At 42.2% G+C, this 15,696-nt stretch overlaps 1 protein-coding gene across 9 annotated transcripts in view; it reads right to left on the minus strand.

Moving 5' to 3' along the window:
• Nucleotides 1–15,696, minus strand: part of SFI1 (SFI1 centrin binding protein) — a 97,584-nt gene that overhangs the window by 26,855 nt on the left and 55,033 nt on the right. For all 9 annotated transcript variants that reach the window (XM_041729371.1, XM_041729370.1, XM_041729369.1 and 6 more), the window contains 6 exons: nucleotides 11,308–11,464; nucleotides 9,710–9,871; nucleotides 7,322–7,392; nucleotides 5,780–5,872; nucleotides 4,002–4,099; nucleotides 2,848–2,914 (listed from right to left, as the gene is read on the minus strand). In XM_041729371.1, the coding sequence (XP_041585305.1) occupies nucleotides 2,848–2,914; nucleotides 4,002–4,099; nucleotides 5,780–5,872; nucleotides 7,322–7,392; nucleotides 9,710–9,871; nucleotides 11,308–11,464 (648 nt within the window). The remainder of the gene's footprint in view (nucleotides 1–2,847; nucleotides 2,915–4,001; nucleotides 4,100–5,779; nucleotides 5,873–7,321; nucleotides 7,393–9,709; nucleotides 9,872–11,307; nucleotides 11,465–15,696) is intronic.

A 15,696-nucleotide genomic window follows, 5' to 3' on the forward strand; every position in this document is an offset into this window, starting at 1 on the left:
TCCTAATGCCTTGCCATTAGAACTAGCTGAGCCCCCTGTAATCATGGAGAAGAGACCTGACATCTTTGCTATGTCTTGTTTCAATTTTTGACTCACAGAACCCATAGGTACAACAACATGGTTGTTCTTTTAAGCCACTGAGTTTAGGGTGATTTTTAACATGGAAACAGAAAACTGAACAGTGAGCGTGCGTGTGTGTGTGAATATAAGGTACACATTCTCCCACACACACAGAGGGAAAAAGATACCAAATTTACTCACCAAATGTTATTTTAAGATTATGGGTATTTTCATTTTTTTCTTTTATCTCTTCCTACACTTCTCAAATTATAATGTCTATATATTGCTTTAGGGCATTTACATTTTCAAATGTAAATAAAAGTAGAAGCAACAGCGTAACTTGAACTTACCATCCAGTTTCAACAATTAGCAAACATTTTGCCATTCTTAAGTATTGCTTTTTTTTTTTTTAATTTTTATTTATTTATGATAGTTACAGAGAGAGAGAGAGAGAGGCAGAGACACAGGCAGAGGGAGAAGCAGGCTCCATGCACCGGGAGCCCGACGTGGGATTCGATCCCGGGTCTCCAGGATCACGCCCTGGGCCAAAGGCAGGCGCCAAACCGCTGCGCCACCCAGGGATCCCAAGTATTGCTTTTTAAAAAGAAACTCACAATAAATAATATTTTTCTTTTCCTGAAATAGAAAGAACTGATGTTCTTTTTAAAGAACTTGATGTTCTCTGATGTCATCTCCTTAGATGACATTCAGATTGTTAGCTAAAGATTTGAAAAAAACAACAGCAACTAAGCAGGACTCTTACTATTTTTCAGATCTTCTATATCATACAGGCCATGCAAAAGCAGTGTGGAGAGATAAGAACACTGACCCTTGACCTTCCACCAATGCTGGGTCCCCATGTCAAGGGGCTCTTTTTCTAGGAGGAAAATAAAAGACTCTCTGCTTCTTTTCTACCTTGAATAAACACAACCTTTCGACCCTGGCACTCAGTTTTTTTCTAAAAGGTCTCTATCTTTGGTTGAGCGTACATTAAATGAGCTTAAAAGACCAAGTGGCAACGTCCTTTCAGAAACAGCCACATAATCCAAAGGAATGTCAAAGAATGCAGCAATTCTAAGAATTTTCCAGGTGGAGAAGGCAAACCATGCCCTGGGCTGGCATCATGCAAACACCAAGAACTGAGATGATTCTTAGGGAAAACTGAAGCAAACCGTGGCAGTCCGTTTGTTCACTTGTTTGTTCATTCATTCATTAAAATATTAGTTGGCATCTACCCTCGGTTAACATTCTGCTAAAGGAGAAGAAAGACACATGTTCTACCCTCAAGTAGCTCACAGTCTGGCAGGGAAACAGGCCAGGAAACACCTAGGCCAAGAACAGGCTGACAAAGCCACATGGGAGACAGGGTCTGAGGACGAAGTAACATCTGAGCCTGAGCTGAAAGGGTCGGAGGGACACAGACTGCAAATACAATGAGAAGTGCAGTTAGGGAAGAACCGGCCACTTAACTGGCCAGAGTACAGTTGTGAAGGAACAAAGAGGCTGGTAACAGGAAAGTGTGGAGAAATAACCAGGGACCAGCTCCCAAAGGAGTTTATAGACCCTGCTAGAAAATTCAGATTCTCTCCCAATATTAGGAGGGAGCAGCCAAATTCTTTAGATTCACCTGTTAGACTCTAGCGGCAAATGGAGGTGAGGGTGGAGGGAGCAGTAGGAAATAACTGGCAGGAGTTTGCTTTGTGTCTCCTGTCTCACCAAGGATGGCCAAAACAAGGCATGGGTAGCACACTAACCACTGCAATGCCCATGTGCACACTATGGGTGGAACAAAATTCCCCTAAGCCTAAATGTGGCCTTGAAACCCTTCCTGGTTCACCACTCAAACAGCTGCCACCATCATTAGAGCTGGCCTGCCAAATCACATGTATTTGCCATCCTGGTGCTAAAATACAAGACCTGTGGGAGCAGGAAGTCTATCTGCTTTTTATCACAACTGTACAATCAGTGCTGAGCACAGTGTCTGAGGCACAGTGTCTGCTCAACGAGTCTTTTTTTTTTTTTTAAGATTTTTATTTATTTATTCATGAGAAACACAGAGAGAGAGAGAGACAGACAGACAGAGGCAGAGGGAGAAGCAGGCTCCATGCAGGGAGCCCAATGTAGGACTCGATCCCAGGACTCCAGGATCACGCCCTGGGCCAAAGGCAGACGCTCCACCACTGAGCCACCCAGGCGTCCCTTAATGAGTCTTTTTTAATGGAACTGAATCCAGGGCACATGGCTGGCTCAGCCAGAAGAACATGCGACTCTTCAGGGTTGTGAGTTTGAGCCCCATGTCAGGTGTAGAGATTACTTAAATAAATAAAACTTTAAAAAAAATGGAATCGAATCCTTTCTCAATCTGCCTTTACTAATTCACCAGACTGATCCCCATGTCCTCCCACCTGCTGTGGGTACCTGTCTCGCTGTTCAGTGTGAGAACATGGCACTTATGTTCTGTACTTTTCTCAGTATTTCCTGATGGCTGGCTAACTAATATAGTACGTGAGTAATGATGTGAATGGAATGACTAGTAAGAGCTCATCATTCTCAGAAAGCACCTGCATTTTCACAGCAGATGAAGGAAGGTTTATGCAGACTTTCTGATATCACTAAAGGGATCTGGGGAAATGGGATCTGGGGAAATACTTTAGAGCTTTTCACAGCAGCCTCTCTTCCAAATTAGACTACCACGACCTCTTAGCACAGGTCTTTTCTGAGAATCTCTCCAGAACAAATGGGTCCAAGAACGTCAGCCTGTGGAGCCACCTGCTATGAGTTACTTACCTGCTTGTACCGCCTCTTCTGAGTATACTGTAACCATGATTTGATACACTTGCGTAGTAATGTCATTCTGAAATCAAACACATAACACATACTGCCTGTCGTACTTTCAGGTTTAGAGTTTTTAAAATGTTGTTTGTTTTTAAGGCCAGAAAATCTGAGTGCAGTTACATCTGCAGCGTTAAAGGCACCTCACTGGTTTTACTCTAGGAAACAGGGAAGTAAGAACCTATTATTCAATGCAAAATCTGTCAGCCCCTATTTGGAGCTATGGCCTGCCCCAAATTTTGACAACTCTCTTATAAACCTAATTAGACCACCAAGCACCATGTCTCTGGAACTTAATTAAGGTAGTATGTATAAAATCTTCTAACTATCCTGAACTTGCTGGTTTTATGACGAAACTCTGAGCCTTGTGTGGGACCACCTGGGTCTGTGACAAGCTCCTTTCTAATAGTGATATGAGAGTGAGAACCACATTCAGTTCTGTAAACCAGGATTTAGAATAATGATAGACCCTGATAACTCCAAATTTAATTAAATATTGAGATTCTCACTGACTCGTTAAAAAAAGGGTTCCAAAATGGGACCTATAACTATGTAAATTAAATTGATTATATCATTAGGTGGGAGGAGGGTATATTGAACATTTCTGGCAGCAATAAAGTGAAGAGTGGTTACCTCTGAAGAATAAGCCTAAGTGATCATCGGGAGGGATCCAGGCAACTTTTATTTTTCACTTTATACCTACTTTCCTATACATTGAGTTTTCCTCATAGACATGTGGTGCTTTTATTTGCAATTCAGGAGACTCTACACTCTTCAAGACCAAGCCATAAATACCCAACCTGCCTGAGACTTCTTTTTGACACTATCGATGCTTGAATTCTAAGACGTGAACATCACTAAAGCCTAAAGGATTGAGGCAGGGGACCAGCGGGCACATACTTCAAACTATGGTGACCAAGAACCAGTACAATCATCTTTATTTGATCTCTCATCTGATCAACCAAAAGGAAAACATAAGCTTAGGAACCACTGGTTTATAGCGGGATCTTTTTGAATCTGCCTAGTAATGAGTGGAAGGGTAAGTGCTCTTTCCTAGAGAACAGTGACTAAATCCCTGGAGAGCCTAAGGAGAAGGCCAAGGTCCCTACCTGCAGTGGGCCCAGGCAGCACACAGTGAGGGAAGCTGCTCTCTCTCTTCCCTCTGCTCAATCCGAGACTGCCAGAGGTTCCAGAACCTGTGTAGTAGCTGAAGCAAGACAGAAAAGAAACAGAAGTTTAAGGCAGAAGGTAAAATGATCTCTCTTAACCTATTAACAAATCCTTACTATCATGAGACTATAAGCCTCCTCAAAGGTGGAATTATACAATTTGGAATACTCAACATATAACAGGCTTACAAAATAGTTATGGCTAAGCTATACAGAGCTATTCTAGGCCAATATAAAAAGCAAAAAGATAGATTTTCCAGTCTCTGGGAATCAGAATGAAGCTGTTCCTAAACTGGACCTCACAGAAAATACCATTTTGAGAGTTAAAATTGATCTTATCACAAATTACTGCTCTGTGACGTAATCTTGCAAAAAAAAAAAAAAAAGTGTTTAACTTCAATCTAATCATGCCCTTAGATCAAACCTCTAATTTATAAGAGCAACATTTAAAAAAAGGAAAGTCAAATGTCATTAAATGGAAACAGATACATCGAGAATATGGAATATTGTATGAGGCCAAATAGTTGGCCTTCCTTTTCCAAAAATCAGTGTTATTGAAAAAAAAAAGTATATAGTAAACTAGAAGTCAGTCAGTCACAAAAGGGCATGTACTGTAAATATGAAGTCCCAAGAGTAGCCAAATTCATAGAGATAGAAAGGAGAAAGGTGGTTGCCAGCTGCTGGAGGTGGGGGAAAGGAGGAGAATGAGAAGTTTAATGTTTAATGGGGACAGAATTTCAGTTTTGCAAGATGAAACAAGTCCTGGAGATGGATGATGGTGAGGATTGCATAATGTGAATGTGCTTCATGTCACTAAACTGTACTCTTAACTATGGTTAAGATGATAAATTTTGTTATATGTATTTTACCACAATTAAAAAATAAATGTGTTAAACAAAAGAAGGGTGGAGTGGAACTGTTATTAAGAGCCTTACAAAACATAACCAAATACAGTAAGTAAATAAGGCCTCAAATCCTGGTTTGAAAAGGAACAGCTATAAAGACCTTTTGGGGACAACTGTGAAAATTTGAATATGGGCTGGGTATTGGATAAAATTAGGGAATGATGGTTCATTTTGTTAGGGATGATAATGATACTGTGGTTATGAAGGAAAATGTTATTTTTGGGCAATGCAAGCCAGAATGTTTAGGTGTAATGTGTCACGATGTCTGTAATTTACTTTGAAACGATTCAGCAAAAAAAGTAAATATTAACAACTGGCTAATATTTGGATTTAGATGGTAGGTATACAGATGGTTATTAGACTGTTCTTTATATTTTTCTGTATGTTTGAACATTTTCATACTGAAAAACAAAAAAACACCCATACTCCTATACCCAGAAACATGATCTGTAAGTAGAGATAGAATGTTTGTTGCCCTCAGGTAAACCAACCACTGAAGACAACAGATGTACAGTGCAAACACAATCGAGCCGCCTGGAATGCAAGACTCAAAGTGTATTCCCTAGGTCAGGGTTGGAATCCACAGTCCTTGACCTCTGAGTCAACTATCAAGTTTCTTCACAAACAGATAAAAAAACAGGATTAAACTAGTTAAAACCAAGAGTTACTCTGTCAGCTGGTATGGCTAACTAGAGAAAATGGACAGTAAGGTTTGGGCATCTAAAAGATCTGGACAAATCTCGAGGCACAAGCACAAAGGTTAAAAGAAATGACAAAGGCCATCAGAGGTCCCTTCATACAGATGGCCCTCACCATGATGTCACGTTGCTGGTGAGCGAGATTCCTTCTTATTTGCTGGAGATGAGCATGGGTCACATTTTCTTTTAGGGCTCGAAAACAGAAGTGCTGTGAACAGAAGGAGGGAACAACCAGCTAACAAATTAGCAGTGTCTGTACAAGGAAGAGCAGTGCCCAAGTCTAGCAGTAAGAGGCTTGGTCATGAATGTTCACAGCTGCTCCCGTGTCCTGGAGTGTTTCTCTGCTTTCGGATTCAGCTGGGAGCCTGACACAAGCCAGTAGGCACTTAATAAGTAGCTGACGAACTACTCCCCGCCTATGCACTGATACTGCCCAGGAACAAACACGCCCTTGCCTTTGACCAGGAGAGATCCTCGTGGCCCAGATGGGAACACTATGGACAAAGGTTGTTAAAAACATTAACTTTGCCTCTCAGAAATAGAGACTTCTAACTTATGGTGGTTTGTCTGTTTTCTTTTTTAAGCCATGTTGTGGGGTGGGGGGCAGTCAATGTGCACACTTCTATAATTCCAAATGCAGTTTTGCAAGAATAGACTAGAAGGAAGAGAAGGAAGCCTTGATGAGTAGGGGAGTTGGGGTAGTGGCAAAGACATGTGGGACTGGCTCCAGCTCCATCAGTACTGCCTCACACGTGACCCAAACAAAGCCTTTTCTTCAATGTCCTGGGCTCCAGTTTTCTGAGACAGAAGTGAAACAATTAGGGGCTTTCATATTGTTCTATGAAACCCCAAAGGCTCCTCAAGGTGTTTGAGGACCTTCTCATGTGGTAAGGGTAGGGGAAAGCAGTAGTACAACAGGGACTACTCTCAGATCTTGCTTTATCCACAGCATCTCTACTTCGATTGATTTTACAGACTAGGCTCCCAATATTAAAAAGGGAGCCAGCCCCTGGGTCATGAGTTCAAGTTCCATGGTGGGGTAGAGGTTACTTAGAAACAAATAATAAAGGAGCACCTGGCTGGGTCAGTCAGTAGAGCATAGGACTCTTGATCTGGGAGTTGTAACTTCAAGCCCCATAATGGATGTAGAGATCACTTAAAAGTAAAATCTTCAAAAAATAAAAAAGAGGCCCGCCATGTAAAAAAAAAAAAAAAAAAATGCAGGACTAGATCACCTCCAAGACTCCCTTATAGCTCCAGACCTCCCTGATCCCACACCATTGCCATTTCTGATCCAAAATGAAAACAGGGATACCTGCAATGGAACAGGGGTTTCATGAATGAAGCTAATCTTATAACCAGATGCACCTGAACACCATGATGTGTGCCTGGGTACTCCAAAAATGGATGCCTGGGCAAGCCTGGTAAGAATGGCCTTTTGAAGCACCTACTATGCGTAGACAGGCTTTCTATTATAAAGTGTGGGTTCTTCTTATCACATACTATAGAGTTTATATAGTGACATTTCCCCTTAGTTTCTTGAACATGGTAACCTCACATCTTGGACCTTGGCCAACTGTGCTGTTAAATATTAAACACTAAAACTTGGGTGGTTCCTGCAAAGAAAAAAAGCCTCATGAGGCTTCCACGCTCTTACCAACAAGCTGCACCTACTGTGATCTTCTGCCACCTTCCACTGGGCCGCTTCTTTGGCACACAGCAGCACATCTGCCAGGGAGTTAAGGCTTCTCATTTCAAAAATGTTCCCACCTTCGCACACTGCGATCCTACTGACCTACCGAAGGGTCTCAGCTGTGGGGGATAACAGGCAGGCCAGGTGAGCAGAGATCCACCTGTCTCATCCTGATGACTCCTGCGAGTTGCTTATCAAACAGGCTGGCCTTGCCTTTCTCCCCTCTTGTGCCATTTGATGGCCGGTAAAAATAGTTGAGATAAATTGCCACAGATTACAATAAACATTTCCAAATCATCCTATCTAAAGCATTCCTCTCTTTCTGCATCCTCTGTTTTGGCACCACAACCCAGTCAGATGTTTCAGCTAAAAGCCTTGGAGTTATTTTCAAACCTTCTCCTCCCACTCCCTCCATCTATGAGCTGCCAAGTCCATCTGCTCTCCTCTGAAATCTCTCCTGCTCTTCTGTCCCCGCCCCCAGGACCCTGTAGTGCATCTGACTTGCTCTCACACAGACGGGCGGGGTCTGGCATAATTGCTCCCCCTGTGCCAGCTTTGCCCCTGTAATCTAGATCTGTTCTCTAAGTACAAACCTGCTGTATCACTTCTCTTCTTAAATACCTCTAGAGGATTCCCAGTGCCATCAGGAGAAAGTCCAAATTCCTGACGACGGCATGTCGGGCTCAACAAACTGGTCCCCAGCCTGCATCTACCTGTGCTGCCCTACTGCAGTCCACGCACCCACAACTCATGAAAGACTCCCTTCGCTGTCCTTGGATCTTTTCCTCATCTGTGCCTGTGTAAATACCATTTGTTTCACCCAAAACCCTTCCCAGTCTCTCTGCTAGGTGACCTTGTCATCTTCTAGGACAAAGTCAGCTCAAGTGCCACCTCCTCAGCTGAATCTGCACAGCAGCATTCACAGGACTTGATACAACCTTTCTGATAGCACTTACCACACCACACTGTAAAGCCCCATTTTCATGTCTGAATACCCCAACAGACAACGAACTGCTATTCGTCTTTGAGTTTCCCCATATTCCAGAACTTAGGCAGGAGCTTAAAACAAAGCAAGAGCTTTCTGAACAAGTGAACATGCAGATGAACATCTAGGGCAGTCTGAATCTACACACCTGGGCACATATTATAGTAGGGGCACACTTGATGGGATGAGCACTGAGTGTTATACTATTTGAATTGAATTTTATTTTATTTTTTGTTGAATTGAATTTTTAAAAAATATTTCATTTATTTATTCATGAGAGACACACGGAGAGAGAGAGAGGCAGAGACACAGGCAGAGGGAGAAGCAGGCTCCATGCAGGGAGCCTGACGTGGGCCTCGATCCCAGGTCTCCAGGATCACACCCTGGGCTGCAGGCGGCGCTAAACTGCTGCACCACCGGGGCTGCCCTTGATTTGAATTTAAATTAATTTAAATCAATTAAATTGGGCAGCCCAGGTGGCTCATTTAAGCGCTGCCTTCAGCCCAGGGCCGGATCCTGGAGACCTGGGATTGAGTCCCACGACGGGCTCCCTGCGTGGAGCCTGCTTCTCCCTCTGCCTGTGTCTCTGCCTCTCTCCCTCTCTGTGTGTCTGTTATAAATAAATAAATAAAATCTTAAAAAAAAAAATCAATTACATTGAATTTAAATTTTTTAGAAAAGGAAAAAAAATATAGTAGGGGCAGTGATTAAGAACATGTACACTGGAGTCAAAGGCCTAGTTTTAAAACTCCTGGCTCGGCCAATGACATGCTGTGACTTTGACAATCGTTTAGCCCCCCTCCCCGAGTCTCTGTTTCCTTATCTGTAAAATGGGGGACAGTGACATCTACTCCACAGGGTTGCTATGAGGATTAAAGAGATAATGCATAATGTCTGCCCATAGTAAAAGCCCAATAAATGGAAGCCATGATCATAATGCTTGGGCTGGGGAAAGAAAAAAAAAAAAGACCACCATGCCTATTTCCACCACCTAGTAGGTAGAGAAAAGCAATGAAATGACAACATAAAATTCAGGACAGTGGCATTACCTCTGAGAGGGAGGAAAGGGAATGCAATCAGGGATGAGCAGACAGGGTGTTAGCAATGTTCTAATTTTTAAGTTTGGTACATAGTTGTTCATTTTATTACTATTCATTAAACTGTAAATGTACATCATACATACTATTTTGTAAGCATACTTCCAGTTAAAATAAGAAATTTTTAAAAAGAAATCAACAGACATCAGGACCACCTTGTATTGTTCAGTAACTGTTTCCCATCTACCCCCACCCTCTGTCTCATACATTCCTGAGCTCCTGCTGTCCTGGCTGTGGGGGTGGACAGGACTGGGCAGCTGAAAAGGATACAGTGTTTCCAGTGAGTAAAGGCCCGTCGCAGAGTCATCCTCCTGGCTAGCCCCTCCACCCGGGCCTGCTGGGCGGACAATCTCTCCTTCCGTTCCCAGGCCCACTGCCAATCACAGAAGTGTGTCTGGAGCACAGTGACCCGATGGAATCGCTCAGCCATCTCTGCAAGAGAGAAAATCACTACATGCTGCCCCTTGCAAGGCTGAGAGATGAACTGAAAGCATCTTTAGGATAAGCTATATCCTACTATTGACAGACAGCAGGGATTTGAGGCTATTCTTACAAGGAAGCCTAAAATAAGAGCTTTTTCAGGTATGGAAGGGTTATTTAGAAGCCCCTAGCTTTAAAAAAAAAAAAAAAAAAAAAGGAGCCCTTAGCTATACCTCTTCTCTCCAAGGAAAGAGAATTTTAGGGAGGATGCTACAAAATCAGTTATATCAAAGTGTTGAGGCTTTTAGTTAACTACTGAGAAGCAGGATGGCAGCTGCTGCTTTCAAAGACAACTGTTTTACTTTTGCTTCTTAATACTGATGTCTCTCGGGTAGGACTTTAGAGACTGAGTCAATATTACAACTTGGTCACCATGCTAGCAAAGGTGTTTTGGCAAAGGCAGATCCTCCTGACTGCCAGGGTCACTTGCACTAATTAGCCAATGACCCAGGAACTTAAGTCCAGGAAGTGGGAGGACTTAAGTCCAGGAAGTGGGAGGAAATTGGTCCTGGAATTTAAATACTGAAATGAGAGGCACATTAGTCTGCAGCTTATCATGCTAAAGAACTTAATATCTGCAGCTTCCAGGCGTGGGCAACCAGACACGGGGTCTCCACCATTATCCTCAAAGAGACACATTCAAATTCTCCAGAGAGACAGTACAGGCCTGGCAACCCAGGAGGTTTCTGCAGGGAGGCCAAGGTGAAAGCCAGCTGGTGTCTGGCACACTGCTTGACTCACTTCTGTGAGGGCTCAAGAAACCAAGGTAACAAAAAGTACCAAGGACTGTGACCTATGTTTTATTAGTTCTGAACACTAACTGGGAAACCAAACCACAAGAATAGTGTTAAAAAAAAATCAACATCATAAATCACATGTATTGCCTAATTGGAAGAAGCAGAAACAATCCAAACATCCATCAAAGAACGGCTAGGTAGATTAAGGTAGCAAATGCAATCATTAATAATAGTGCCAAATGCAATCATTAATAATAAAGAACATTAGAAAAATACCAAATGCAATCATTAATAATAAAGAACATTAAAAAAATAATAAAAAATAACATTTATGAAGACTACTTAGAGATGCAGGAAAACGTTGTTAGTTGTAGGGGGAAAAAAAGCAAGATCCGAAGTTGTTCGTATCATAATAATCACAGTATTTATAGGATAATTAAACCCTATTGAAAAAAATATATGTGTGGGAGAAAAGACCAGAAGGAAATAACTTAAAATGTGAATTGAAGATGATGTATGTTTGTCCTCAATCTTTTTCCAACATTTGTGGAATATGTTTTTATCTTTCCTTAATAAATTAGCATCACTGGCACAAGAGTGGACATTTTGATGGGATCCTTTGTCTCTAGAGCCTGGGACATTCCTCCTCACCGTTCAGCTGCCTCTTCACTCTGCGGACCTGCACATATTTGAGCCAGGCCTTCAGGGATTTCCACTTTTGCCAGTGCTGATGGTGTTTCACTGCAGAGACCATCTTCTGTCTCTCCCTCTGGACATGCAGGAACTGTTCCCACCACCGTGACCAAGCCTGAAAACCAGGGAAGAGGCAATAATCAACAAGGAGGTGAGGTACAGATGAAGGAAAAGAGGAACAGAGAGACACATTGGAAAAGCTCAAAGTAGAAACAAGGAAGTGGCAACCCCCAAAGGATCACGATCTATGGAAATTTGCAGTGAAAGGCTCTTTAGGAAGAGCATTCTACTTCTAGAAAGTAGTTTTTCCCTGCCTGGGTTAAGAACAACAAGGAAAAAGAGGACTAATACAATCAATGAGTACACAAGAAGCAGGGACTATCCTAAGGAGTGATCTACTTAAATCAGATTTGGGACAGGTGAGGGTCTGCCTTTTTCTTTCTTTCTTTCCTTTCTTTCCTTCTTTCCTTCTTTCCTCCTTTCCTCTCCTTTCCTTCCCTCTTTCTTTCTTTCTTTCTTTCTTTTTTTTTTTCCATGCTCTCAGAACTTTATTAGGTGGAGATTGGGCAAAAGAGAAAACCCCCGAAACAGTCGCCCACCTGGTTCAGGACAACTGGAATGCCTTTTTCTTCCAAGTAGGAGGAAGCCTATTGTCTCAGGCACATTCATTTCTGGGAAGTGTTACCCACAGCAGCTGAGGGTCTACAGAAGGATTCCTTTAAGACTGTCTATAAATGTGCACCCTCAGCTAAGTCTTCACGTGTGCTTAGCGATATTCATCCCTAGTTTGAAGATGAAGGTTTCATACGATGACTTCATACCTTCTTAAACCTGTAACACCTCTTTGCCTTTCCTTCCTCTCAGCTGAATAAGATTCTTCCTATTTCGCCAAGAAAATAAAAGCAATCAAAAGAGAATTTTCTCAAACTCCTCCCACATCTACCCACCCACCTCTGCCCACAGGCTCTGCCTTCTCTCTGGCTACTCTGAACAAAGTGTCCATGTTCCCTTCAATCAAAAGTTACCCCCACAGGGCAACCCCGGTGGCTCTGTGGTTTAGTGCTGCCTTCAGCCCAGGGCGTGATCCTGGAGTCCCGGGATTGAGTCCCACATCAGGCTCTCTGCATGGAGCCTGCTTCTCCCTCTGCCTGTGTCTCTGCCTCTCTTTCTCTGTCTCTCATGAATAAATAAATAAAATCTTAAAAAAAAAAAAAAAGTCACCTCCACAATGGATACATCCCATCGTCACTCACCTTCTCAAGTTTATCACTAGCAACTTCCTCCCTTCTGCATCACTAGTTTTCACCTTCTACTAGGTTTTTAAAATCAGCATATGAGTGTGCAATTTCTCCCATCCTCAAAAGCAAATCCCTTCAGGGATATGACAAACAAAACCAATTCACGACCTCTGATTGGTTCTTGGACCTGACACTAAAATGGCAGTTATCTATGGTTAGAATATGAACTGTACTATACGATATGACAGGATATTCTCATATCAACGTTGAAAGTCTTGGATAAGAGGATATTGCAATTATATAGGAGAACATCGTTATTTTTAGGAGATATAAACTCAAGTACTTAGGGTCAACTTTTATGTCTGCAACTTTAAAGCAATTCAGAAAATTTAAGAAATATATTGATATACTTAGAGAAAGCAAATGAGGCAAGATGATAGCAACGGGTTAAATCAGTGAAGAGAATACAGTATCTCCCTTTCCTATCATTTGATATTTGTTAAAAATAGAAAGTTGGGGGGAGAAGATTCCTGTCACAAAAATATTTTCTCAAAGGAATAAATCAGATTCTTGAGCAAACCACCACTAGATCACTCTGCCATCCAGCTAATACTCAAGTTTTTTCCTTTCCTTTCCAGACTCCTGAAAAGAGCAGTCAGTTTTCTAATTTCTCTTCCCCCAGGCAAGCTCTCATGAACCCTCTTCCCATTAGGCCTATGGACACTGCTCTTCCCAAGCGCATCAATGATCTCCATATTGCTCAATCCAAAGATCAAATCTCACTCCTCACCTTCCCTGACCTGCCACATGCAACTGATGTGGCCAATCAGACCTGTGGATTCTCCAGGTTACCTGGAATCTCACCATTATTTCTCCCAGGCTCAGTCCCAGGACCCCTGCACTAGCTAGCTACCCTCACTCCCTTTGTGTTTTCACAGTCTCATGACTGTAAATACGAGCTGCATGCCAAGGATTCCCAAATTTACATCTTAGGTCTGGATGAGTTCTCCATACTCCCCCATATCCAACTGCTTCCTTTGCAATTCCTTGGGGTTCTTCAAAATATCAGGCTGAAGATGTGGAGCTCAGAATGGAACTTTTCCGACAAATCTGCTTCTCCTTCCATCTTCCCCATTTTACTAAATGGCAACTCTACTGTTCCAGATACTGAGGCCAGAAACCTGGAGTCACTCTGGATTCTTTTCTGAAACTTCACGTCTTAACTATCTATTAGCAAGTCTTGTCAGCATTACCTTCCATGTATACCCAGACTCCAACACCATCTTGTTATCAACCTTGTCGGGAATCTCACTTAAGATATTGTAATAGCTTCTTGACTGTTCTCCCTGCTTTCATCCTTGATCTTCTATGATCTATTCCTAACCCAACAGCTGAAACCAGGAATGCAAGCCCCCCCGCCCCAGCCCCACAATTTAGACATATGGCTTCTAACTGCCTCTGACCAGAGGCATGTAGCCCTTACTTAATGTTTTAAAAACCTGTAAAGGTGCCTTAGGGAAAAACATAAACTTGCCTCTCAAAAAGTCTGTGGGATGCTGTTCTGCCTGAGATAACAAACATAATGCGCTGTGTTTGCATGAAAAAATAATAATAACTTGCAGTTCAGTGACAGTCACAGGATGTAGAACTTTTGCCTTTGTACCCTTGAGATGACACTGCTGGTGCAATCTGCTAAGAATGGTTTACAGCTCTAGGCCCCTAAAGTGGAACGATCAGATCTCTGAAGCAGAATGACCACCTCACTACAATCACACAGAAACCACACAGGGAGATGCCAGAAGAGAGAAGATGATCAAGAAAGGAAATGTTGGGACACCTGGGTGGCTCAGAGGTTGAAAGTCTGCCTTCGATCCTGGAGTCTTGGGATCAAGTACTACTTCTCCCTCTGCTTCTCTGTGTTGGTCTCTCACAAATAAATAAAATCTTAAAAAAAAAAAAAAAAGAAAGAAAGAAAGAAAAAAAAAGAAAAGGAAATGTTATAGCTGACCTAACCCTAATCAATCAGTATGATCCAAGACCCTGAGACCCTTACCTTGAATTTTACCCTTTAAAGACCCCTGCTTGTTAAGTCATAAGGGAGTCAGGGATTTTGAGCATTAGCTCCCTACTCTCCTGGGTGGCACCACACCAATAAACACCCTATCTTCTTCAAGGCAAAAGCCCGTGTCAGTTTTTATTGGCTTGTTGTGCACCACATGGATGAACTCTCACGTTGTTTGGTTCCAAAGCCAGAGTGATCCTTTTTTCGTTTGCTTTGGTTACATCACTTAAATCTCTCCTTTTTATAGGACAGTTTTTCCTCTTACATGCCACCATTTTTTTTTTTCTGAGAAACTAGGTCATTTATCCTATAAAATATCCCACATTTTAGATTTGATGGATGTCTTCTCAAGGTTATCTTTGATTTGTTCCTCTGATCCTTGTACTTTCTGGGAACTGACAGATTCATGTTAGGCTTGGTTGAAACCATGTTCAAATTTTTAGGAAAGAACACTTCTCAAGTGGTGCTGGGACCTCCCATTACCTCACATCATGAGGCACATCACAGCTGGCTGCCACACTTTTAACAATGTCAAGACCGTCTGTGGCTTCAGATTGCGCCAGCCTGATCCCTCCATTGTATTTCCCCCACTGTCTTAGCACTCTGTGGTTGCTCCTTAGGTCCATTTTCTCATTGGAGTGGCAAAACAGCACTTTTCTCATTCTAGTAATCCTTCCGCAGCTACTAACTAGATTCTATGAAGAAGTCCACTCTCTCATTAACCCTTGGATTTTGCAAAGATATAATTTATACAGGAAAGGCAGGATAAAGGCATGATTTTTGCCTTCACTAGTTTTCAAATTGAGTTAATGCTCTAACAACCCAAGTACATGACCAGTGAGTTCCTTCATTATACATCCTTACCCTCATTATACATGCATGAATTTTTATATATTGGATGTGTTTTCAATTCACTGCAGTCATTATTCTTCTTGATGTCCCAATTGTTCTATCGTTAGTCTAGGAGAATCCTTTGGCTCCCAAGTCCTCCTGACAATCCCTCATTCTCCAGCAGACTATATCCTAGACCTATGATGTGCATGCATA

Source organism: Vulpes lagopus, chromosome 14 (genome assembly GCF_018345385.1).
Source record: "Vulpes lagopus strain Blue_001 chromosome 14, ASM1834538v1, whole genome shotgun sequence".
Classification (NCBI taxonomy): Eukaryota; Metazoa; Chordata; class Mammalia; order Carnivora; family Canidae; genus Vulpes; species Vulpes lagopus.